This window comes from Mustela nigripes, chromosome 2 (genome assembly GCF_022355385.1).
Source record: "Mustela nigripes isolate SB6536 chromosome 2, MUSNIG.SB6536, whole genome shotgun sequence".
Lineage (NCBI taxonomy): Eukaryota > Metazoa > Chordata > Mammalia > Carnivora > Mustelidae > Mustela > Mustela nigripes.
Genome location: NC_081558.1, coordinates 171390277 through 171415910, shown reverse-complemented (window position 1 = coordinate 171415910; position 25634 = coordinate 171390277). Strand labels below are relative to the sequence as shown.

Sequence of the window (25634 nt, the reverse complement as noted above, 5' to 3'; positions counted from 1 at the left end):
TGGTGACACCCTCAACACTATTTGAATCTCCTTCATTGGATTACCCATAACATTAGACACATTTTCTATTTTCCACATGCCTGCAGACAACAGTATTGCTAAACTTTGTACCACCACATAACAAAGATTCTCTTCCCCCCCAGTTTCTGATAAGATTTTCCTTACTTTCTGCCGGCACTCACCCTCAATGTCCTCAAAGTCCAAAATTTTACAGTGTGTTCAAAAACACTATTCATCCATCAATCACCTAATTTTTGCCACATTTCAAAATAATTGGCAAAATCAGTACACTCCTCCCAGACATTTCAGGATGTATATCATTAAGTGAAGTTCAGTATTTAAAGATGTTCTTTTTTCCTTTCGAGGTGAAGTTGATATGCAATCAAATGCATAAATGTCAAAGGTACCATTCACAGAGTTTTGACAAATTGATAAAATTTAGAGAGGAGAAGGGAGTTGGGGGAAATTGGAAGGGGAGGTGAACCATGAGAGACTGTGGACTCTGAAAAACAATGGGTTTGAAGTGGCGGGGGGTGGGAGGTTGGGGTACCAGGTGGTGGGTATTATAGAGGGCACGGATTGCATGGAGCACTGGGTGTGGTGCAAAAATAATGAATACTGTTATGCTGAAAATAAATAAATAAATTTTTAAAAAATATTGTAAAATAACAAATAAACCTTGTAAAAGTAAAAAAAAAAAACAAAAAAACCTCACAGTTTAAAGAACATTACTGTCACCCCAAAAATCCTTTCATGCCAGTTCCAAATCGCTATTCCAGACTCCATGCTCCAGAGCCAACCACTGTTCTAATGTCATGTAAATGAAATCATGTAGGATATGCTCTTTCATTCAAGGCTTTTATTCAGTGCAGTGTTTTTTAGGTTCATCCTGTTGATGTATAGTGATTCTTTTTTTTTTTTTTTTTTTCCATTGCTAAGCACGTTAGTCTGTCCAGGCTGCCATAACAAAATACCACAGACTGGGTAGCTTAAACAACAGAAATTTATTTCTCGCAGTTCTGGAGACTAGAAGTCCGAGATCAAAGTGTCAACAGGTTTGGTTTCTCCCAAGGCCTCTCTCCTTGGCTTACAGATAGCCAGTTTCTCACTGTGTCCTTGCGTGGTCTTTCTGCTGTGTGTGTCTCCTTGGTGTCTCTTCCTCCTCATATAAAAACACCAGTCCTATTGGATTAGGACCCCACCCTTAGGACCTTCTTTAACTTTTACAACCTCTTTAAAGTCCCAGTCTCCAAATACAATCACATTGAGGGTTGGGACTCCAAAATATGAATGGCAGAGAGGGGGTACAATTCAGTTCTTAACACTTCATAATACTCAATTATATGAGTACTCCCCTGTTTATCTATTATTCTATTGATGGATACCTGAGGCTACTTCCTGTTTGGAGCTATTATGAATAAATCTGCCATGAACATTCACATACATGTCTTTTTGTGAACAGACATTTTTATTTCTCTTGAGTAAATGCATAGGGGTAGAATTGCTGAGTCTTGTTTAGTTTTCTAAAAACTGACAGACTTTTTTCCAAAACCAATGTACCATTTTTGTACTCCCACCATCCACGTATAATAGTTTTGGTTGCTTTATATCCTTGTAAATATTTGGAATTATCACTGTTTAATTTGAGGCATTTTGATGGGTATGTACTAAATAATTTTTGACTAAACCCAAAAGAAACTAAAAAAAAGTTCTAATTTTTTTTTATTTTTACAATGAACATATTTGTTTTTGTTGTAAAATGGGAATTTAATTTTTTTTTACCAAAGTGATAATCAAACACTATTAAAACATTTTCATAAAAAAACAGCATCACCTTTTCTACTCTCATGCTAAGTCTTTCTTCAGAGGAAACTACCCTTAGCTTTTAGCTATTTTTCATATTTGCTAATATATAGTTTGTACTGTTTTTTTTTTCTTTTTTCTTTCTTTTTTTTTTTTTTATCAGCTCCTGACATGATCTTTTAACTTCCTGAGGTAGCATATGAGGACACAGCTCTCCCATCTACCCTGTATTCCCTCTCTAACTGCTAATTCCCCTGCTAACACAATATCACATTTTGGTTAAAACAGTCATCAGTATCTCATGATTATATCATGAAACTACTGTTCACTGCTGATGGGGGGAAAGCTATAATTATTCCTCCTTTCTTATACAACTCTTTGTTTTCATGGCATTAATAATTACCTCATTTCTTCATTTGCCTAGTTTGTTGTGTTCCTACTGTTAATTCTTTCCATATATTCCAATATCTTTTCCACATGTCCATGAATAATATCTTCCATATGCTCAAATAGATCACTCATTGCTGTTCCCTGCAGGCCTCTGTACTCCTTTTCCACTCTGAGCTGGTTATTCTCTTGGTGTGTTGACCAATTGAGATTTCTCTTTACTGTCCCTTCAACACTCCTGTATTAGTATTTCCTTATTTGCTGAATCCCATATCTTACTCTTTCTTGATTTAGCCCTTTATTTTGCTGGAATATAGTCTTTACTATCTATGGATGGGAAATCAATTTTTTGAGACCTAAAATACCTGAAAATACCTTTATTTTACTCTTAACTTGACTCACAGTCTGGCTGGGTATAAAAGTCTCATTTGCAAATAGATTTTACTCATAATTTTGAAGGCATTGTTGTATTAAGTCCTAACTTGCCTTATTGCTGCTGCAAGGTCCAACACAATTCTGTTTCGGGATCTTTGTATTTTGTAAGTTATTGTTTTCCTTTTCAGAAATTTTTAGTCTTTTTTGTTTGTCCATGATATGAAATTTCACAATGATGCTCCTCAGTGTGGATATTTTTAATATTCATTATATTGTATACATAATGGGCATGCAGTTTAGTGTTTCATATTCTAGAAAGTTTCCTTCAGTTCTGGAAAGTTTTTCTTTTGTTATTTCTTTGATCACTCCTTTCCCAGTGTTTTTTATGGTCCCTCTTATAATACCTTTTATTGGGATGTTGAATCTCTTGGGCTGATTTTCTATCTAATATTCTTACATTTTTCATCTTTTAGAGAGATTTCCTCTATCTTCAAGCCTTCCTCCTACATTTTTATTCTGATTTTTCTTGTTCTCTTTTATGTCTCATGGCTGAAATTCTTCCCTTATCTATATGAGAATATTGATTATAATTGTTTTGAACTTTTTATCTTTTTGTTGTTTATTTGCTCTCATGGTGGACACTTAGCTGTCGATTCATATTAAAAAGAGACACTAAAAAGCTGATGGAATATTTTGTGCATGTGTGAGGCTTGTTGATTAGTGAACTTCATAGCAGAGTACTAGGATAGCAAGCTGTATTTACTATGCCCACCAAATGTCACTGTCTTGTGGCATCTCTCTTAGTCCATTTCATTTTTCCAGAGAAAAATTCAGTAGGCTCCTGCATGTAATATATAAGCCTGGCTCATGACATTTGAAATTTGCCTAGGAAAAGGAAGTGAGTCTCAACCTGTGTCCTATTTTTCCTTTGCCAGATTTCTGGGTCCTCTTGTTCTTTCCAGAGAATAAACCTTCTGTCTGCTGCCAGGAAGATCAAGATGAAAGCAAGCATTAACCAGATAGTTGCTTGGCTTCTGGGCAGGAGATATAGCCAATGAGGGGTGGGAAGAAGACTAATCATTCTAAATATAAACTTTCAACCAAAGTCCTTCTTTTAAAACTCTTTACTGTCTGTAGTACCTTGTGTCTCCAACTACTAAACCCTTTCTCCAGTAGGTCAAACAACTTCACCGACTATTAGCTTCCACCTCTCCAGAAACTTAGCTTCTTCATTATTATCCACCCTTAACCATGTAAGGCAACTGCTCCCAGAAAACAAATAATATACTGTATTTCCTTTAGAATGATCTAAGAATTTGAACCTAACATTTAAACTCGTGCAGTATCTTAACTAAAACAAGTTCATCAAGTATGTTTCTTTTTTCCTATGCATGATTCAGAATTACGTTTTATTTTTTTCTTCCAGAATTGGACAGGCCATATCCCTATAACAGAGCTCATTTCCAGATTTAATTTATGTCATGTTAGAGTTATTTGGCTTTGTAAACCTAACATAAATACAACTTTGCACATTGAACATACTGTTAGAGAGCACCCTAAATGCTAAATAACAAAATGGAACAGGTTTCTACATCTAATTCCCAAAAACCTTGATATTGGTGACAAGATACTACAGTATGCCTTGAGGGATCTGCTAATCATATCCAGGCCTTTGCCTTACAAGCATGAACTGAATGTTGGCCTGGCCTGTAATTGGACTCTTATGACCATCTGGCAGCTTCTGTGACATATTAGTGGCCTTGGCCCAGTTTCTAATTGGCATGTACCAGCATCAAATTGGCATGTATCTGCATCCACAAGACAGCTTAACTTTCAAAATAAGAGAGGTCATAATATCTTTTCTTTAGCTATGATGCAATTGCTTTTGGCAGGTTTTTGTTTTAACTGAGAAGAAGCTAAAATTTCAAGATTCCCATGTTACTTTAATCCCGAACCTTTGAATCTGCTTTTCTACTAACTGAAACCGAGTCTAGAAACTGCTGGTCCTGTCCCCATGTCTTGAAAAAAGTATATATATATATATATATATATATATATATATATATATATATGGCTTCAAACCATAGGCATTCTTAATCACAGGCTGTCTGCAAACTTTAACAGAAAGCTTCATCTATAATCATTTTAAACAGAGCCAGCAGAGACAAGATTGTTTTAGTTAGTAGCTTACCAGCTTAAACTGAGTACTTTCTAGTTGGGATAGAAACTTAATCCAGGAAAAACTGAGAATAAGTTTTCACTCATATTTTATATCTAACTTGGCAACTTGTTTGAAAATGTTGCATAAAAGAGCCAGCACAGGAAACATTTTATATTCTTGTGTATGATTAATAAATAAGGAATCTGAGGCATTCTATTTTATAAATCAAAGTCTTAATCCAAATCTCCTGTTTTTCTACATTAAAAAAAAAAAAAACTCAGGGTAAAAATAGCATTAAACTATATAGGGTACTCAGGGGTCAAGGCAATAGGCAAAACTGATTACTCAAAATGCCATTGTGCTGAGACTTTTATCAGAACATCAGCAGAAACATCATTTTATAGTCACTATAGATAAGGCATTTGGTGCAGCTGGTTTTATAAAAATGTAAGTAATTTTTTAGTTTCCGTTTTTCAATGCTTATTGAAAGAGGAAAGGAATGAATAGCAAAATAGTAAACCAATGACTTGGAAATACAAGCTCACACATTGCTAGTTCATGGCAAATGCAGTCACTCTAGTCAAAGACTTTCTTACCACATCTTAATTTTAATCACATCTACTCTGCCTGTATTTTATAAACCTGGCCACTGTCTTCAATCTTTAATACCCTGCACCACCACTTCAAACACACATATACACTCACTCACACATTTTCACCTTTGTTCAAAGATTTTTCCAGTCTCAAGTCATTGGCACTTTCTGATTTTTCATTGGCACTTTTTGATTCCCTCGTCCCAGCCCCTGCCTAAGAGCCTGTTGGTCTTCCAGCATCACTGTCTGTACAATATTACCAAGACACTACGAAGAATACTTGTATGGCCTAGGTACTCTGGGGTTACTACCATTAGTTGACTTGTCATCATGCTAACATGAAAATTTCCTCATCTGTATCTCTTTACAGCCTAAAGAATGTTTCTTGATACAACCAAAGGAAACAAAAGAAGATGCCACCAAGACAAGGAAGAGAAGAAAGGTATTATTCATACTTTCTTACAATTTTCTTACAACTGCAGGTGATCTACCTCACATTTCTATATAGTGTACTTTGATAAGGCAGTTGTTATAATTCCAACTTTAGAGATTGTAAGATTCAGTGAGGTTTGGTGACTTTCCTAAGGTCACAAGTATTAAGTGTTTCTGTTGGAGCTAAAAATAAATTCTTCTGATTCCTATTTCAATCTTGTGGAGCACCAGACATCTTTGTTATCCACCTTTGTTTTCATTGTCGTTAGAAGACATGGATTTCTAATTCTAAAAGGATCCCAAAGCTGCTCTGCCCTCTGGCCCTTCTGGCTCTGCTGGAAAGAAATTTACCAACTTTCTTTTCATATCCATTTCAGTTTTTTAAACCTTATACTTACAATATTAATAAAAAGAAAATAATAACCAGATGACCATAGTATATGGCACTTCTGACCATAATTTGGAACCATAATTTAAAGCAAAAGTCTCCCCTTACATTTTAATACTTGCCTCTGAGTGCATGGAAGACTCTTTTGCTCCTGTACAGACTTTTTTATGGCTCAACCTTGGAGAAGGTGTGGTTTTCTTTGACCTTCCACCACAGTTGTGAAAACACCAGTGTAATTCTCTCCCTGCCAACAGGGTCTACTGTTGAATTCAGCAGAGGAAATATGATTGGGATTAGAGTAAAGAAGATGGATTCAAACCAATTACTTAACAGCAAGCTTTTAGAAAGTTCAGAGTATGTGTGCATATGTTTTCTTTGCTCACAAATGGCCAAATAGAAAGATGGGAGATGCCAAATTGGCTGAGGTTTGGCAAGTCCTTAAAGAAGTGACTTTAACTTCTCTTTGATAGGTTGTACACTAATGGCCTTCAGGAGTGTTAAGTTCTTGGTGGCTCAAGGTCAAAACTCTTGCTAGATAGTTTTAGCCTTGGCTGAGGTCATACTAAACTGTGCCTACTGATGACATATTTTAAAAGTCAATTCATTTGACAGAACTTTGATTATTCTTGACAGTGGTATAGAAATGAGGATATTGTTGAAAGAGGTGGAAAGGTGGGGGTAGGGAGTGGCTCTTTGTGGATCTTTGGTGAAACATTAGAAGGAAATGAGAAGTTTGTGGTAAAAATTAACTGAACAGTGGTGTGCTCCTAGTACATTGCAGGCACTCAATAAATGCTGCACAAGTAAATTCAAATCAAAATAAATGCTGTAAAGTTATTCCTGTTCTGCTTTCCATGGGGCCACTTCAAGACGCTCTCCTAAGACTTGACAGTCAAGAGTCTACAGTCCTTTGCAGTGGGCTCCAATGCTCAGATTACTCCTGCAGGTTTTACCTTAATCCAAGAAACCCAAAGTGAGACTCAGTGCCTTAAAAACCAAGTTAGGTAAAAAATTCTCAAAATTCTACTCTGGGGAATAAAAATCTTCGAAGGATTAAAGAGAGGTTTCCACAGCAACAAGATTAATTGACTTTTAACAGAAAATAATGCCGTATTAATGGAGACTCCTACAGAAATTTCAGTTCTCCTAGAAGCCATAGACCAAGAGTTACAAAGAGACTTTTAGATATCCCATTCATTTTTCAAAGCGGTAGTTGTGTCCAAAAAGTATTCAAGTTTTTTCAAGTGTATCTATTAGAACTCACATGCATACTCAGTTATCACCAAAATCTGTGTGCAGTTTAATTAAGTACCAGAGGATTCTTAGCTATTCTAAGCTAACATCATTCTAAAATCTATCTTCCTGGGTTTTTTTCCTTTCTTCTCATGTCTTAGAAGAAAATTACAGATGTTCTTGCAAAATCAGAGCCAAAACCAGGGACACCTGAAGACCTACAGAAACTGATGAAGGACTATTACAGCAGTAATCGTTCAGTGATTGAATTAGAAGAACTAAACCTACCAGGTACAGCCAGACTTGTCTGGTTTTTTCCCCTCCTTTTTTTCCCCTTACTGTTCTGAAGTTAGTCATTTAGCAGAACTCATTGTTATTGCTATCAACTTTCCTGATGAGGAGGAGCAAAAAGGGTTTTTCTTTCCTACACTATGTATCTTATGGCTAGGTATCTCCGTCAGTGAATCAGTGTATTTTCACGTGCTAATACTCCTTTCCTCAACCTCATAGTTGTAACTTTTGAATGATTTCTTTTCTTTTTTTTTTTTAAAGATTTTATTTATTTATTTGCCAGAGAGAGAGAGAGAGAGAGCGAGCACAGGCAGGCAGAGTGGCAGCAGAGGCAGAGGGAGAAACAGGCTCTCCGCCAAGCATGGAGCCCGATGTAGGACTTGATCCCAGGTCGCTGGGATCATGACCCGAGCCGAAGGCAGCCGCTTAACCAACTGAGCCACCCAGGCATCCCTGAATGATTTCTTCATTAAGATGCTAAATGGTATCTGTTCAGTCTAAAGAAAGATTTGTAATTTAATTTTTTTAAAAAAGCGAATTGTTGAGTGTGCATTGTTTTAGCATTCTTCAAGGAGTAAGAATCCCTAGTTGAAGATAGAAGCTAAATTAAAATAAAAATAAAGCACACATTAAAAGTATAGATATGAAACATAGTTTACTCACCCTTTATAGACAAAAACTTTAGCTTTTTATTTTTTTTTAAAGATTTATCTATTTATTTGAGAAAAAGAGTGTGCACACTCAAGTTGGGAGAGAAGGGGAGAGGGAAAGAGTCTCCAGCAGGCTCCATGCTAAGCAGGGAGCCCAATGACTGGTCAGGGGCTCAATGCCAGACTCAGTGTCATGACCATTGAGGTCATGACCTGAGTTGAAACCAAGAATCAGACATTCAATCAACTGAGCCACCAGGTGCCCAACTTTAGCTTTAATAAGCTTCTTAGTTTTGTTGTCCTTATCACAGATTTCTAGTTATAGTTTTATTTTTATGGTAGTGTTTTTGGGTCTCAGGCCAGACTTTTTCAAGCAAACTATCTAAAGATAGGAATAAAATTACACATTTTTAGCAAAGCTGACACCTCACTCCAAGTGATTCTTAAACCTACTGTTGTTCGAGATCTATTGCCTTAGAATATTTATAATTAAGTTAAAAATACTGCAAAATTCTTAAAACAACTGATTTTAATTAATTTGAAAACTTGGATACATCCTCTAACTCTTTGGGGCAGAGAGTAAAGAGATGTTGTTACAAAATCAAACCACACAAGGTCTGGGTATCACTCTTTCAGATGAGCTTTTTATAGATTACTAGGGATATCTAATTACTACTGTTGGAAAAAGTCAAGGGTAGCTTGATTTCCCTTTTCCATTACAACTTTATGCTTTCTAGAGGCTTAAGGAGCTGAAAAACATCCCATTCCCTGAATTTTTAGAATTCCTTTGTGATGTGCTTTAAAAAAAAAAAAAGTACATTAAGTTTGAAAACAGGAGTGCCCCTGTCTGTTTCTTTTCCAAAAGGAATATCCTTTAGGGACTTTAAGGAGTGCATTTCCAAAAGAGCAAGATCTGGAGTTTTAGACTCACAAAGCCCAGAGGAGTCTAAAGCTCCAGATCTTGCGCTTGTGGAAATGAACTCCTTAAATTCCCTAAAAGGGTATTCCTTGTACTTTTTTTTTTTTAACAGTTAGAAACCACTCCTGTCTAGGCATAGTTCCTTTGAGAAGAGCTAAGTCCTGACTGATGTATCATAGGAACGAAGTGTTATAGCAGAGCTTCTGTTCAAAGTTTAACTGAAGTTTGACTCAGTGGTTGCTTTATCCTTCATTCTTTGTTAGCGTACACCTTCTACTCAGGAAAGATTTGTGAGATAGTGGGATTGCTGCTGCTGTGTATACTTATGGAACATCATAAATCTTAATTTTCTAGCATTATAGAGATACAGAGATCATAAGAAACCTTTAAAGTCATTGGATTTCCAGAGTGAGTTTACATTATATTATTGCTCTATTACAGTTCAGTTATATAGTTAAACAGGAAGGTATGGTCATGGCTTGGTTTAGGAAGGAAGGAAAATGTTAAAAATACTTTTATAGACAAAAAGAACAGGTTTTCATTTTCAGTTAAGAAATTGGGCCATTCTGAGACACAGTGAATAAAAGCATCAAGAGACCATTTAGGAGAAGGCCCAGTTTGCTACATATGAAACCAAGGACAGAGAGGAAGTCCACAGTAAGTAAGAGAAGGGACACACTCTGGGTTATTTGGAACAGGCAGGGGCAGGAGCACAAATATAAGGTGAATATAGATAATGAGGTACTGTTCCTATTAGTTTGCTGAGTGTCTAAGTTGGTTTTGATTTGAGGTTATTTGTGTCTGTAGGGCAGGAACATGTCTTTTCGATTAATATTGTTCACTATATACTGTTAATGTCATACACATGGGCACTTAATTAGTTTTGAGGCAAGAATTTCTTGGAGTTAACTCAGCTGTACTACTGAGAGCTGCAGTGTGGTTTAGATCAGTACTAAATGCCTGTAGGCTAGCAGCAACTGAATCACCCAAAAATTAAAAAGCAAATTCCCAGGCCCACCCCTAAGGTTCCTTCCCCTAAGGAATTCTGACTTACTAACAAAAAAGAGTCCGTCCTAGGAATCTGTATCTTTGGTAAAGCTCTCCAGGTGAGTCTGATCATATTCAGACTTGGGAAATTACAGTTTTAAGAACATCAAAGGCTCTACAGCTGTATAGGAAGCAACATCTTTGAAGTTAGTTAACTCACATAATGTGAGTAACATATGCTGGGTCACAATATTAATGTTAAAATTAATTTAAATTTAGTAATAGTTTACTCCCTAGCACTCAACTGTGTTCATAGAAAACCTTTTTCTTATAGAAAGAATTAGAGTAATAAACATGATCCTGCTTTTTAATACATCTCAGGTACAGAGTAAATAATACTACATAATTACTAGACCTTGGTTGAGCAAGGCCCTTATATTTTATTTTAGTGTTATATTGTCTTTTACTCTGGTGTTGTGTTGTATTTTGATGCATTATTCCCACTCTTCTTCAGTCCACACTCCTCTTTACTTTCCCCAGAGCATTCACTCTAATGTGTTAATACATGCTTTTAAATATGTATATATGCTTGTAAAATGTCATGTTGTTGTATGTGTGTACACTTTACAATTTATCTAAACAATGTGCTGAACTTCTCATTCCTTCTCATTCTGTCTCTTTCCTCTCTGAGCACTTTTTTGAGATATGCCTATATGGCTTAATGCACATCAAGTTCCTTGCTTCTTAATGCTAAACAGTATGCCAGTGATTTTATCTACCACCTATTGGTCATCCATTTTCTCAGATATGGACACCTAGGTTGCTTCCTGCTCCCCACTATCACAAATAATAATAGGATAAATATACTCGTTTATCTCTTTATAGACCATATAAGAATTTCTTTCCATTATTTACTCAGGAATGTAATCATGGGTCATAGAGTAAATACAACTTAATTTGACTACTTTCCAGAATAGCTATTACCAGTTTACACCTCCACCTACATCTCCTTTTTTTTTTTTTTTTGGATTTTTATTTATTTATTTGACAGAGATCACAGGTAGGCAGAGAGAGAGAAAGGGAAGCAGACTCCTTGCTGAGCAGAGAGCCCGATGTGGGGCTCGATCCCAGGACCCGAAGGCAGGGCTTTAACCCACTGAGCCACCCAGCTGCCCCTCCACCTACATTTCACAAGAGGCTTATCACCCTACATTCTTGACAAGAGTCAGTATTATACCTCTTTCTAACTGCTATCATTCTAATGGGTGTGTGCAGTATATCCTCATCATTGTAATATGCAATTCTATGATGACTAGTGAGTTTGAGCCTCTTTACCTAGATTTGTTAACTCTTTCCCCTTTACCTTTGTATATTGCCTATTCCATGATTTGAAAAATAAACATTCTTCATAAATTCATTGAATGATAGAACAAGCTTCTATTTCACTACTCTAAGAATCAGGGACAGGGGTGCCTGGGCAACTCAGCTGTTAAGCATCTGCCTTCAGCTCAGTTAATGATCCCAGGGTTCTGGGATCGAGCCCCACATCTGTCTCCCTGCCCAGTGGGAAGTCTGCTTCTCCCTATCCCACTCCCCCTTGCTTATATTCCCTCTCTTGCTGTTTCTCTCTCTGTCAAATAAATAAATAAATCTTTTTTTAAAAAAAGAAAAGAAATCATTGACAGTTAAAAGCTTACTTGCTCTTATTGCTGCTATTGTTTTAAATACTGGACAACACTTTAAAATATATAATAAGCCCCATTCACTAATGTTTTACAACCTTATTCCAGAAGATACATTCACAATGGATCTGTTTTGATCATGTGTATGTTTGCAAAATCCTCTACAAAGCATGTTTGTCATATTCTAGACTCCTGTTTCCTCAAGGCCAATGATTTGACTCATAGTCTCTCATCATACCTAAAAGAAAGTAAGTAACCTATGGTTTTTCTTTTAAGTTATTCACCAAGTTGTTATTACTCCATTAAAACATAAGATCCATCTAGTTAGAATAACAACTTTTGAAACTACATTTAAAAGCAAAACTATCCACCTCAAATGGACTTGAAATGGAGGTTTTTCTTAAGGTACATCTTGATATCAATTTCTGTTTATTTAAGTTTATTCTTGTTTTGCCCTGGCTTTGAGAATTTGAGTTTTTATCTCATTTTTGTTTTATAATACATTAGAAGTATTGGTGTAGGAATCCAGAGATTAATTATCATTCTAGTTCTAAGTCTCTCGCTATTTGACCAGGGGCAAGTCACTGAGTACTCTTCCAGGACTTGACTTTGTTACCTGGAAGATAAGGAAGTTGGACATGTGATCTTTATTCTGGCTGTAAAGTTCTGAAATTCTTATTTCCTGAAATTCTTATTTTCATACGCTCATAACTCAGACCACGACTATCACACAACCTAATTTCATCTTTTCGATATTTATTGTGTTTTCCAGTAATAGCCAGATTATTCATATTAGGTAGTCATCTATTATGACTGATAATGAAATAGTTTAGATATAGAGATTTAACATTCTTTTTTCAAACTGAAAGTAGTTCTGATGGCACTCAACTTGAGTTCTTAAACCTTTCTGCACCTCAAATTCAGCAGGTGTAAATGTAGGTTATAGTAGAATCAACCTTAGTGGGTTATGAGAACTAAACAGTGTCATATTTAATATATGATTGCTATTATTTTAATGTCATTTCCATTTTTATCTTGTGTTGAGTGTTTCCTTAAAATTTAACATTATTGAATCTGAGTTCTTTTTCTATTTAGTCTTTGCCATCAAGCATCAAACATAAAATTATCAAAAATGTATTATTCCAAACTTTTTTTTACTTGGTCCTAAAACTAGTCACATTTAGCTACTTGGCATATTATGTGTTCTATGATATAAGTTAATGATCTTTCATTTTAATCTAATATCTTGAATAACCAGAGAATAGAATCTGGACAATAACTAATTAAACACTAACAAAGGGTAATTGGAGGATACTCAGGGGGCTAAAATAAATAGGGGCCCTATTTTACAATATTTAGAGTAATATTTTTCTTACTTTTTTTCCCCCCAGTCTGCCCTAAGTGGGTAAAACTTCGGAAAAACCATAATGAGAAGAAATCAGTCCTGATGTTGATCATCTGCAGCTCTGCTGTCCGGGCCTTGGAGCTCATTAGGTTAGATACCTCACCTATTCCTTTCATGAATGTTTTCTGAGTAACTGAGATGTGTCAAGTTGATATGTTCTATATGTTGGAAATGTAACAATGAGCAAAATAGACAGAATCCCTTCTTTCATGGAACTTACCTTCTGGTGAGGGAGACAGACAATAAACAAATAAATACACAATATGATGTCAGGTAATATTAAATTACATAAGAAAAAATAAAGCATGGCAAAAGGAAGGATGGGGTTGTAGGGCTACTTTTAAAAGGGTTGTCACAGTAAGCTTTTCTAAGGAGAATGACATTTGAGCAGAGATATAAACAAAGTGAAGGAGAATGCCATGTAGATATCTAGAAGAAGAACATTCCAGACAGAGTGGACAGAAAATATAAAAGGTCCTGAGATATAATGCTATTGGAAGATTTTTGAGCAGGAGAGTCACGTGATCTGAATAATCAATCTAAAGGATCACTTTGGCTTTTGTGTGGAGAACACATGTTCTGCCACTCTAGAGGCCAAGAATAAAAGCCAAGAAATAATATAAGCAATGATGAGTCAGAAAAAATAATGGAAGAAAAGATCTAATTTAAAATAATAACAAGAAAAAATAGACTACCAAGTAATAAACCTACCAAAATCCATATAAAGAAAATATTACATAAGCAACTCAGATCTTTTTTTAAGAGGTGGTGGGGGCAGGCAGAGGCAGAGGGAGAAGAAGAGAGAGAATCTTAAGCAGACTCTATGCCCAGCACAGAGCCTGATGTGGGGCTCCATTTCACCACCCTGAGATGGTGACCTGAGCTGAAATCAAGAGTCGGAAGCTTAACCCTCTGAGCCGCCCAGGTGCCCCACAACTCAAAAGATCTTAAACAAAAGGGCATACAATATTGCTAAATAGGAAGAATCAGTGTAGGGATGCCTGGGTGGCTCAGTTGGTTAAGCATCTGCCTTTGGCTCAGGTAATGATCCCAGAGTCCTAGGATTGAGTCCTGCCTTGGGCTCCCTGCTCAGCTTCTACTTCTCTCTCTCCCTCTGCCGCTGTCCCTGCTCTCTCTGTGTGTGTCAAATAAATAAATAAAATCTTTAAATTTAAAAAAAAAGTCACTGTTGCAAAGATGCCTGTTTTACCTAGAAAAATCTATAAATTTCACAGATTCCCAGTGAAACTTCGGTAGAACTGGTTTTCTAACTCAATAAGCTAAGTTCAAAAGTTAAAGATAAGCTATAGTTCTAAGTTCATAAGAGAAAATACAGAAGAAAAATACATGGGGAAATTCTGAGGAAGAACATTAGTGAGTGGATACTATACCTATAGTATCTACCAGATTACCAATAGATATGTTACCAAGTCTCCCTAATTCAAACAGTATGGAACTGGCATACGCATGACAGATCAGACCAGTGGAACAGAATTGGAAGTTCAGAAATAGGCCTATATGCATGTGAAAACGGAGCATATGGCAAAAGTGACAAAGCAGACGGGAAAGATGGATTATTTAATAAATGGTGTTGGAACAACTGGGTAGCCATCTGGAAAAGTAAAGTTGGATCCCTATCTCACTTCTCATACCAAAGTAAATTCCAAATGGACCGATTTTAAATATAAAAATTATGTTTTAAAGATAATTTGTCAGTGCTTTACTAGGTGCTTTCACATACCTTTTCATTTACTGTAGTTTTTGTAGAAAAAACAAAAAGGCTTCCAAGGGATCAGTGTTAACATTGATTTTTCAGAGAAGGGCCATCAGAGTAAATTGGGATTTACTGGAACTAGCTAGCCCTATTCCAGGGCCAGGCTTTGTACCGGCTTTGACAGGAGACAAAACAAAGGAAAGTTCAGGTCCTGGAGAAAATAAATTAAGGTGCAAATGTAGACTTTCAATAGTTACTTGCATGTATTTTTCTAAATGAACTAATCTTACAAATTTATAAAAGTGGTTAAGTTCTTCAAACTCTCCTTTCCCCACGAGGCACACACATTAAATTGTATCACACTGACTCTCAGTAAAATAAAAGTGTTTCTTGCAACTATTTCTGCTCCAAACACAATTGATCTTCAAGACTCCATCTGTTTCTGGGCAGCTATACTTTCTGGTTCTGAAGTCATAGTAGTTCACATTGACTTTTCAGTGTTTTAAAAACTACAACCACAGAGTTCATTTCAGATTCAAACATTAATGGCAAAGGGGTTGGCCTGGAGATGGCCTCTTAAAAACAAGCTGTCACATTGATTTGGGCTTTTACTGTACATAAATACCATTCTGAAGGGCATAAAAGCCCTGTGTTGTCACACTTCATTTACCAATTCTGTGTTCTGTGTCTTTGGTAATATTATGATCTACTTCAAGGTTAGGTGATTTGCAAAAAGAGATTTCTGAGCTCGCACAACAAGCCCTATTCATAAAAACTAATGGTGAATAATTCTAACTTTTATAAGAATACCTATTCTTTACTATCTTGCAAATTCATATATTCCTACAGTCTTACAAATTCATATATTCCTACATTTCTCAAAACATAATAATATATATAAAAAACAATAATATTTCCAAGCATATTCTCATGTTCTATTCCCAAACAGCAACTAAAGGATTGATTGTTCTTTTATACCTGTTGATGCCAGGAGCATTAACACATATAAAATTTTGCAGAAAAGCTCACTCTGCTAAGTAGATAAAAGTGGGGGATTCCTCTGATTGCAAGACATAAGCCTTCTCCTCCCTGTCAGCTCATTCCCAGCAACCCACCCGTGGCAGTCACATACAAACTTTTGTAGATGCCTTTGGGCTCCACAGAGCATAGGCTGACATCACTGCTCCAAGATACTTCTTGCAACCAAATTTTGTATGAGAACTATACTGCAGAATTTAAAAATGAGTTCTCTGCCAGGTACCTGAAATATGGAAATTCTATATTACAAATGAAGGGCAGATCCATAAGTTTCAGTTATCAAGGAAACCTAAGTAAAGTTAACCTTGTGTATGAAAAGTAGAAGCCAACCCAGATATATGCCTGAATAAAAGGATCCCTCACTTTCCTTCCATCCATGGGCCAACCTGAAAATCTCAGTGTTTTGTATCGGTGTATATTTACATATGCATATGCTCATAGTTACATACTTAAACACATATATTCTCTTTAAGGCAAGACATAATACTTAAGCTGGCAATGAGTAAGTTTTCTTAGGCATTAATCTTTTTTTTTTTTTAATTAGGTCAATGACAGCATTTAGAGGAGACAGCAAAGTTATGAAATTATTTGCAAAACACATTAAGGTAAGTAAGGGCCTATGGTTCCTGATAGGTATTGTAAGTTATCCTTAAGGGCTGCTCCTAGCTTTTTCTTAACTCCTTAGCAGGCGTTTTCTTTGGTGCCTTCTTATATAACATACTTAACAACTGTTGTATTCTTTACATCCCCTGCCTTTGCATGCCCACCTCCCCCAACAAAAGTCGCTACTCCTCTGTGCTCCAAGATTCCTGCACAGAAGCTGAGGTTTGACCCCTGGGTTCTCTGAAGATTTGCCAGTTTTAGAGAGTGATGCTTTTCTATCTTGATGTTAATTAACTTTCTTTGCACTGGAAGTTGGGACTAAACAAGAGTAGTCCTATTTGCTTTTTTACTTCTTTAGCTTTTGGATGAAATGCCTATGATTGCCCTTTCTAATGACTCTTCTTGCCTTTCATCTCCTTCATCTTGAAATAAATAGGTCCAAGAGCAGGTAAAGTTGCTGGAGAAGCGTGTGGTACACCTGGGCGTAGGAACACCGGGGAGAATTAAAGAACTCGTTAAACAAGGTATGAAAAGAGGCACTGATATGCTTACTCAGAACTGGGACTTTCCCTTTTAACCCATGTGAGTTTAGGAAACCACATTTGTGATGCAGTGAAACCAGATTTCTGTGTTCATCTGGGAGTTGGAAACAGTCTTTTGTCAGTAAATCTAGCCAGCAGGTATAGTGCAATAGGGATTAATAGTAAGGCTTGTGGTGAACTGTGGTACATGTGCCCACCTAAATATATTCAAACTCCACTTGCTTTAAGCAGGTTAGTGGATCCACAATTCATTCCACCAATCTGCAACCTCTAGAATTTGTAGAGCTGGATGAGTTAGTATATCCCTCTTAATTAATTGAATCTTGGTTCCCAAGACTGCCATTTCAGTTGAAGTTTTCATATAAAACATGTTGAAACAAAAATGCAGTTTCTATGGATGAAATATAAGTATTCTAGAATATTTCTCCCAAATGCATTTCTCTTTTAGTACTTTGCCCAGAAAGTATTCCAGACGGCGTCCACCAGTAGGTTTTTATAATTTGTTAGCTTTCTTAAAGTGAATAGCCTAAAACTTGTTAATGTGCTGATGATCTTATTACCTGTTTTACCTGCCAGACTGATTGAAGATTTCTTTTCAATACTCATTTCCAAATTATTTACTTAATATAGTAATAGAACTTTGTTTTATGACTGGAGCTATTCATAGATAGATAGATAGATAGATAGATAGATAACAGAAATGGGTTCATCAATGTAATGACCCAATATAAAGATGGGCATTTGCCAAGAAGCAAACAAAAGCTTAAAATACTTATGTTTCTTTCCAGATGAAAGCCATCCAGGGTTAAATGAACCCACTATATTAAAAAGGCTGTGCAATTACAAAGATGTAACAAACTTAGCAGCTCCAGACAAGGAATGGAAACATTTTTTTTTAGTTCATACTTGCACTGGTCTACGCTAAATACTCTTAGGTGTCTCATTAAATATTCATGGCACCCGTGGAGGCTAGCATTTTTATTTCTTAGAAAACCCTGAAGCTCTGAAGGGTGAAGTGGCTTTCCCACAGTTTCTCAGTCTAGGCTTTCTAGTTCCAGAGCTTCTCCCCCTCAAGGAGCTTCTGATCCTTGAAGAAATAAATGTGCATAGATGGAGACTGAGGACATGAGGCAGTAAATGCCAAGGGCCAAATGAGCACTTCCAAGTCCTATAGGAGTTAAAATACATTGTTATGGAGGCTGAATCTGTGTGGAAGGCTTTAGAGAGGAAAGGATCTTTAACTGATCTTTAAAGTGTAAGAAGGATTAAAATAGGATCTTTGAAGTACAGAGATGTGAGAAAAAGCAATCAGGAATGGGAGAACTGCTGAGTCAGAAGAGGGCAGGCAGATACACCTGACTGAGATACAGGGTTAAGGTTACAAGTCCCTATTATGAATTCAGTCCAGAGTCAAATCCCAAGTCCAGCCCTGTGACCTTGGCAAGTTACTTAACCTCTCTAAATCTATTTCTGTATTCAAATGACAGAGGTGGTGGTAATATCTTCCTCAAAGGATTAGTATGATAATAAAATGCCAATAAAGAGTTTGACACAATGAGTTTCACACCCTAAGAAATCAAATGTTAGTTTTTATTTTTATTAAAGAAACCAACTTTCTTGGTTGGAAACTTCAAGGACTTTCGTAGCTGGTGATTCGGTTGGAAAGAGTCAGTGTGGAAGGAGGGTCTTAAACACTAAGCTGAAAAGTTTGAGTTTTTGCCTTATGGACATGGGAGGACATTGAAGTGAAGGAACAGATGAGAAGTGCGCATAGCATATTTGTGAGACATAGAGTTGGGAGAGTTTGGCTGGCCAGCAGGAGAGCCCAGGGGTAAACCCTGCTTCTCCCACAGCTCTTAGCCAGAGATTCACGTCACCTCTCTCTAGAATCGAGGTGGTTTCTTGTGTGTCACCAAGGCCCCATGCAAAAGAGTCATTCTTCTCCATATTTAAAAAGAGAGAAAGGGAAAGAGAGAAAACAAAGCTCTACCTGTTGTTGAAATTTGATTTCCATAGAGTTGTGAGGTCTCACTGTGAAAGCTTATTTTATTTAAGAAGTGGAAAAATCATTTAAGGAGCTGTTGATTCTTTCTGCTCAGCAAGGAGTCTGCTTCTCCCTCTCCCTCTGCCCCTCCCTCCCCCACTCATACTTCTGTCTCTGTCTTTCTCCCTCAAATAAATAAAAAAACATCTTAAGAAAAGGCGGGGGGAGAACAATTCTAGCCCTCTAGAAACTGGGAATCTAACAAAGCTGAGCAAATGTCACATAACTCATTCTATGTAGCTGTTTATGACTTAAGATGTTTATATATATTTGATATATTAAGGAAAGATTCCAGACTTCCAAAGATATCCCATGACATTGGGGTCTGTACAGTTATAGACAGAAGTATATTGTTTTAATTTAATAATGAAGGAGATTTTCTAACAATAAGAGCTTTTCAACAATGCAAAAAGGTATAGAAAAGAAAATAAATCACTTTGAGTTAATATTGAATATATTTCCTTTAGTCTTTTTTTCTATGTATTTATATATTTTTATAAGTGGAAATCAAACAATATGTAATAATTTTATAACTTGTCTTTTCCACTTACATTTTTCAACTTTTTCTTTTTTTAAGATTTTATTTACTTGACAGAGAGAGAACAAGAGAGCATAGGCAGGGGGAGTGGCAGAAGAAAAGGGAGAAGCAGGCTCCCGGCTGAGCAGGGAGCCGGATGTGGGGTTCAGTCCTAGAACCCTGGGATCATGACCTGAGCCGAAGGCAGACACTTAACAAACTGAGTCACCCAGGCACCCCTCCACTTAAAATATCTTATGAGGACTTTCTTTGCCATGAAATAGTTTTAATTTTTTTTGTTTTTAATGGCTGCATAATATTCTACATAATATTCTACTGTTTTTTATAGTTTTAGTGAGACATAATTGACATATAAACTTGTATTACTCCAGTATGTACAATATGACTTTATACATATATAGTGAAATGATTACCACTATAAATTTAGTTAACATCAATCACCTCAAATAGTTATAATTTTTTTTCTTCTTACAAGAATTCTTAAGATCTATTCTCTTAGCACCTTTCATATGTAGGTCAAGTATTAACTACACTCACTGTGCTGCACATTACATCCCCAGAACTTATTTACCTTACTACTAGAAGTTTTTACCTTTTGACCACCTTCTCCCATTTTCCCCAAACCACCACCCCCCCCACCTTTGACAACCACCAATGTGTTCTCTGTATCTATGAGTTAGGTTTTTTAGATTCTACATTTAAGTGAAATCATGCAATATTTGCATGACTGTTTGACTGATTTCATTTAGCATAATGCCCCCAAGATTCATCCCTATTATCACAAATGACAAGATTTCCTTCTCTTTTATGACTGAACAATATTGTGTGTGTGTGTAACCTTTTCTTTTTTCATTCTTTTGTTGATGGACACTGAGGGCTGCTTCCATGTCTTGGCTGTTATAAATAATGCTGCAGTGACAGGGGTATATATATCTTTTTGAGATAGTGAGTTTACTTCCTTTGGGTATAATCCCAGAAGTGGAATTGCTGGATCATATGGTAATTCTATTTTCCATTTCTTGAGAGTTCTTCCATACTGTTTTCCATAGGGGCTACACCAATTTACATTCTTACCAACAGTACACAACAGGTCCCTTTTCTCCACATCCTCTTTAGCACATATTATTTCTTGTGGGGTTTTTTTTGGTAATAGTTATCCTAGCAGGTGTGATGTAATATTTCATTGTGGTTTTAAATTACATTTCCCTGATGATTAGTGATGCTGAGCATCTTTTCATGTACCTGTTGGCCATTTGGATGTCTTCATTGCAAAAATAACTATATTCATTTCCTCTGTCTATTTTTAAATCAGATTGTTTGGTTTTTTTGGCCACTGATTTGCAGGAGTTTTTTATATATTTTGGATATTTATCCCAAGTGTGTGTGTGTGTGTGTGTGTGTGTGTGTGTAATGGTAGGATACCTGGATTATTTATAATTTTTTGCTATTATAAATAATACTGCAATGATAATCTTTGCAATTACTATATAAGTTTTGGTTGTTTTATTTTTAAGATTTTGATTCTAAAGTAATCTCTACACCTAGTGTAGGGCTCGAACTTACAACCCTAAGATTAAGAGTTATATACTCTACCGATTGAGCTAGCCTAGTGCTCCACTAACTATATTTATGTATCTTTTTTTTAAGATTTTATTTATTTATTTGACAGACAGAGATCACAAGTAGGCAGTGAGGCAAGCAGAGAGAGCAGGGGAAGGAGGCTCCCCGCTGAGCAGAGAGCCTGATATGGGACTGGATCCCAGGACCCCGGGATCATGACCTGAACTGAAGGCAGAGGCTTTAACCCACTGAGCCACCCAGGCGCCCTTATGTTTCTTATGTATTTACTGAGATTTGTCATAGAAAGAAAAATATTTTAGCAACTAGTAAGCATTTTATTTTATTTTATTTTATTTTATTTTAAAAATTTTATTTATTTATTTGACAGAGATCACAAGTAGGCAGAGAGGCAGGCAGAGAGAGAGAGGAGGAAGCAGGCTCCCCACTGAGCAGAGAGCCTGATGTAGGACTCGATCCCAGGACCCTGAGATTATGACCGGAGCCGAAGGCAGAGGCTTTAACCCACTGAACCACCCAGGCGCCCCAAATAGTAAGCATTTTAAAGCTCCAATTATATAATGCTCAAGTGCCTTCCTGAAAGGCTGTATCTGTGTGTTCTCCCACCAATAGTAAGTTATTTTTAAGGGAAGACTACCAATCCATTGTCCTTCTCAAGTTATCTTTTTTTTTTTTTAAGATTTTATTTATTTATATGACAGACAGGGATCACAGGAGAAGCAGGCAGAGAGAGAGGAGGAAGCAGGCTCCCTGCTGAGCAGAGAGCCCGATGTGGGGCTCAATCCCAGGACCTGGGATCATGACCTGAGCCAAAGGCAGAGGCTTTAACCCACTGAGCCACCCAGGTGCCCCTCAAGTTATCATTTTTAATTTTGCAGAGAGAATTGTATTTTTTTAAGATTTTATTTGTTTATTTGAGAGAGAGAGAGAGTAAGAGAAATCAAGAGAGTGGGGTGGAGGGCAGAGGAAGAAGCCGATTTCCCACTGAGCAGGGAGCCTGATATGGGGCTTGATCCCAGACTCAGTCTCCACTGAGTACCTCACAGAGAGAATTTTAAATAAGAGGCATTATGGGGGCACCTGGATGACTCAGTCAGTTAAGCATCCAATTTTTAATTTCAGCTCAGGTCATGATCTCAGGGTGGTAGGACTGAAGCAGGTCAGGGAACACTCAGTGCAGAGACTGCCTGAGAGTCTCTCTCTGCCTGTGCCCCTCCCCACCACTCAAGTCCCTGTGTGTTCTCGCTCTCTCAAATAAGTAAATAAATAAAATATTTAAATAAGTAAGAGGAATTATAAGAAGAAAAGTCTTTGGAGCAGAAGGGGAAATATTGAAATAATCACAGAGAAGAGTTGAGGGGGAAGCGCTGCAGAGTAAAGGAAGGCTTCAGTTATGTTTCCACATGTAACATGAAACAGCTTGGGGCAATGGAAAGAACATGGGGAGTGGGAAAAACTGTGCCAAACTCTGAGACCTCTGAGGGACAGACTCTGAGGTCTCCTCCAGCCCTCATTCGGTAATTATCTCTAGATACAGAGGAAGATAGTAGAAATGGAGTCCTTAAGTGGTTTACTAGTCTTCTCAAATGATCACAGACTTTGAATAAAGCCTATTCATATTTACTTCCTTTTCTGTCTAAAATTAACCCCTGAACCCCACCCTCATCCTTCTGTCCATTCGCCTCCTCACAGTCATTCACACTGCATTGGACTCAACTCCTCTGAAAGGCCACTACCCAGGCTGCAGGATCCATCTTACCAAATTCCTGTCAGGAATGAGACTTCACCCTCTGGGGCTTCCTGAAATGGAGGTTTGGGATTGTTTCTTGGCCTGCACTTGAGCAATTGACAAGCTTAGCAGCTTCTCTGCTTCCCTCAGAAACAGTGATAAGATTGTAAGGAAAGCAATCTGAGTGCTCTATTTGTTTTCTATCAGCCAGGGCCACCTCCTTCAGTGTGCAGAGATTAGTTGCTGGGGGAGAGGACAGCAAATGAGGCAAAAAGCAACCAGGAGACTAAAAAGTCATTTGAATAAGCTTATGTCATGAGGTGTTTGCTGTAGCAACTCTCTCTATGTTTCTTTCAGGTGGCCTTAATTTGAACCCCTTAAAGTTTCTCGTTTTTGACTGGAACTGGAGAGATCAGAAGTTGAGGAGAATGATGGACATTCCCGAGGTACTGTGTAACCAGCAATTGTTTTTAATCTTTTTTTCTTCAACTTGAACTTGAGTTCAGACATAGTAATAAAATCTTTGACATGGGGAGCAAGCACATTCTGGCCATTGAAATGAATTCTATCTTTTAACTCTGAAGTAACTGCAATTACAGAGTCTATCTCACCCGCTTAAACCTAACTGTATCCTTTCCCTTTGTTTTATAGGAATCAGCTTTGTTTCTTCTTTATATGACCAGGGGCCTCTGCCCCACTGGGGACCACATCTATATTGTACCTTTGAGAAACAGGAAGATCTGGAGGACTTGGCACATTTTTGTGTGTTTTGCTTTAGAGAGACATAGTCATCTTTGTCTTTCATCCTTAAAAATGTGTGAGGGAGTAGAGGCACAAACTTGCCTTGTGGCCTGCATCTCCCATGCCCCAAAACTCACTTAATAGAGAGTGCTATTTTGTTTTTGTTTTAGTGGGGAAATTACTTTGATGTCTCGGTGTATTAAAACTGATTAAGTGCCTTTGTGGCCACAGCATTAGCTCATTCTATATTATAAAAGTAATCCAGGGGCATCTGGGTGCAGTGGGTTAAAGCCTCTGCCTTCAGCTCAGGTCATGATCTCAGGGTCCTGGGATCAAGGCCCACATCAGGCTCTCTGCTCAGTGAGGAGCCTGTTTCCCCCTCTCTCTCTACCTGCTTCTCTCCCTACTTGTGATCTCTCTCTCTCTGTCAAATAAATAAAATCTTAAAAATAAATAAATAAAAGTAATCCATTATCATCAAAATGTGAAAAATTGACTTGCCACCTACTGTGTATCATGGGACAATTTTTCAATCTAGCCCAATGTTTAGAAGTATCTGTTACAGAGGCGCCTGGGTGGCTCAGTGGGTTAAGCCTTTGCCTTCTGCTCAGGTCATGATCCCAGGGTCCTGGGATTGAGTGCCTCATTGGGCTCTCTGCTTGGCAGGGAGCCTGCTTCCCGCCTCTTCTCTCTCTGCCTGCCTCTTGCCTACTTGTGATCTCTGTCTATCAAATAAATAAAGTCTTTAAGAAAAAAAAAGGCATCTGTTGGAGAGAGAAAAAGATTTATCCAATAATAAAAATGGCTGCCAGTCATCAACCTAATTAATCATGGCAGCGACTATCAAAGAGATTTGGAACTAATCCTCCAAACATGCTGAATAAATTAACTTATCACTTAAAACTATATCCCCAGAATGACCAACCTGATCATGATTGATCAGTGAGTTACTTCAGAAATCTGTACAGGTTAAAAGACAATTTTTTCAGTTTCCTACACACATACACAAATATGTGTGCGCACACGCACACACACACACCTATGCCCTGAACTGACTGGTTTTTTATTTTAATGTTGATTTTTTATTTTTTGAAGATTTTATTTATTTATTTGACAGGCAGAGATCACAAGTAGACAGAGAGGCAGACAGAGAGGTGGGGAGAAGCAGGCTCCCTGCTGAGCAGAGAGCCCGATTCGGGGCTCGATCCCAGGACCCTGAGATCATAACCTGAGCTGAAGGCAGAGGCTTTAACCCACTGAGCCACCCAGGTACCCTGTGACTGGTTTTTTAAAACCAGTTCGCAAATTTGATGTTAGGAACTTAAGTCTATATCTGATTATTTCAGTTATAATGTGAAACCTGAGTAATCCACTGAAAGTTTTCTAAATTTAATGATAAGGAGGAATTGTGCCAAAGAAAAAACCTTGTCACCCAGTTATTTGTATTATGTTGATGTCATCATTATCTGCTATTCTATTTTGAAATATGTGTGCGATCTCACCATACTTTGGGTATTCTGAAAACCTTTGTATAAGATTTTTTTTTTAAGATTTTATTTATTTATTTGACAGAGAGATCACAAGTAGGCAGATAGGCAGAGGGAGGAGGAAGCAGGCTCCCTGCTGAACAGAGAGCCCGATGTGGGGCTCCATCCCAGGACCCTGAGATCATGATCTGAGCTGAAGGCAGAGGCCCAACCCACTGAGTCACTCAGGCGCCCCTATATAAGATTTTTTTATGAGATTTTATTTTGAATGGTTACAAAAGGGCCCTTTAATGAAATGGATGTTTTATTAAGTA

At 37.2% G+C, this 25634-nt stretch overlaps 1 protein-coding gene across 3 annotated transcripts in view; it reads left to right on the top strand.

The window, feature by feature from the left end:
• The window catches only part of CMSS1 (cms1 ribosomal small subunit homolog), a 382805-nt gene that overhangs the window by 356671 nt on the left and 500 nt on the right, over positions 1 to 25634 (top strand). For all 3 annotated transcript variants that reach the window (XM_059392096.1, XM_059392095.1, XM_059392097.1), the window contains exons 3-9: positions 5690 to 5761; positions 7534 to 7663; positions 12090 to 12149; positions 13293 to 13395; positions 16603 to 16663; positions 17098 to 17185; positions 23450 to 23538. In XM_059392096.1, the coding sequence (XP_059248079.1) occupies positions 5690 to 5761; positions 7534 to 7663; positions 12090 to 12149; positions 13293 to 13395; positions 16603 to 16663; positions 17098 to 17185; positions 23450 to 23538 (603 nt within the window). The remainder of the gene's footprint in view (positions 1 to 5689; positions 5762 to 7533; positions 7664 to 12089; positions 12150 to 13292; positions 13396 to 16602; positions 16664 to 17097; positions 17186 to 23449; positions 23539 to 25634) is intronic.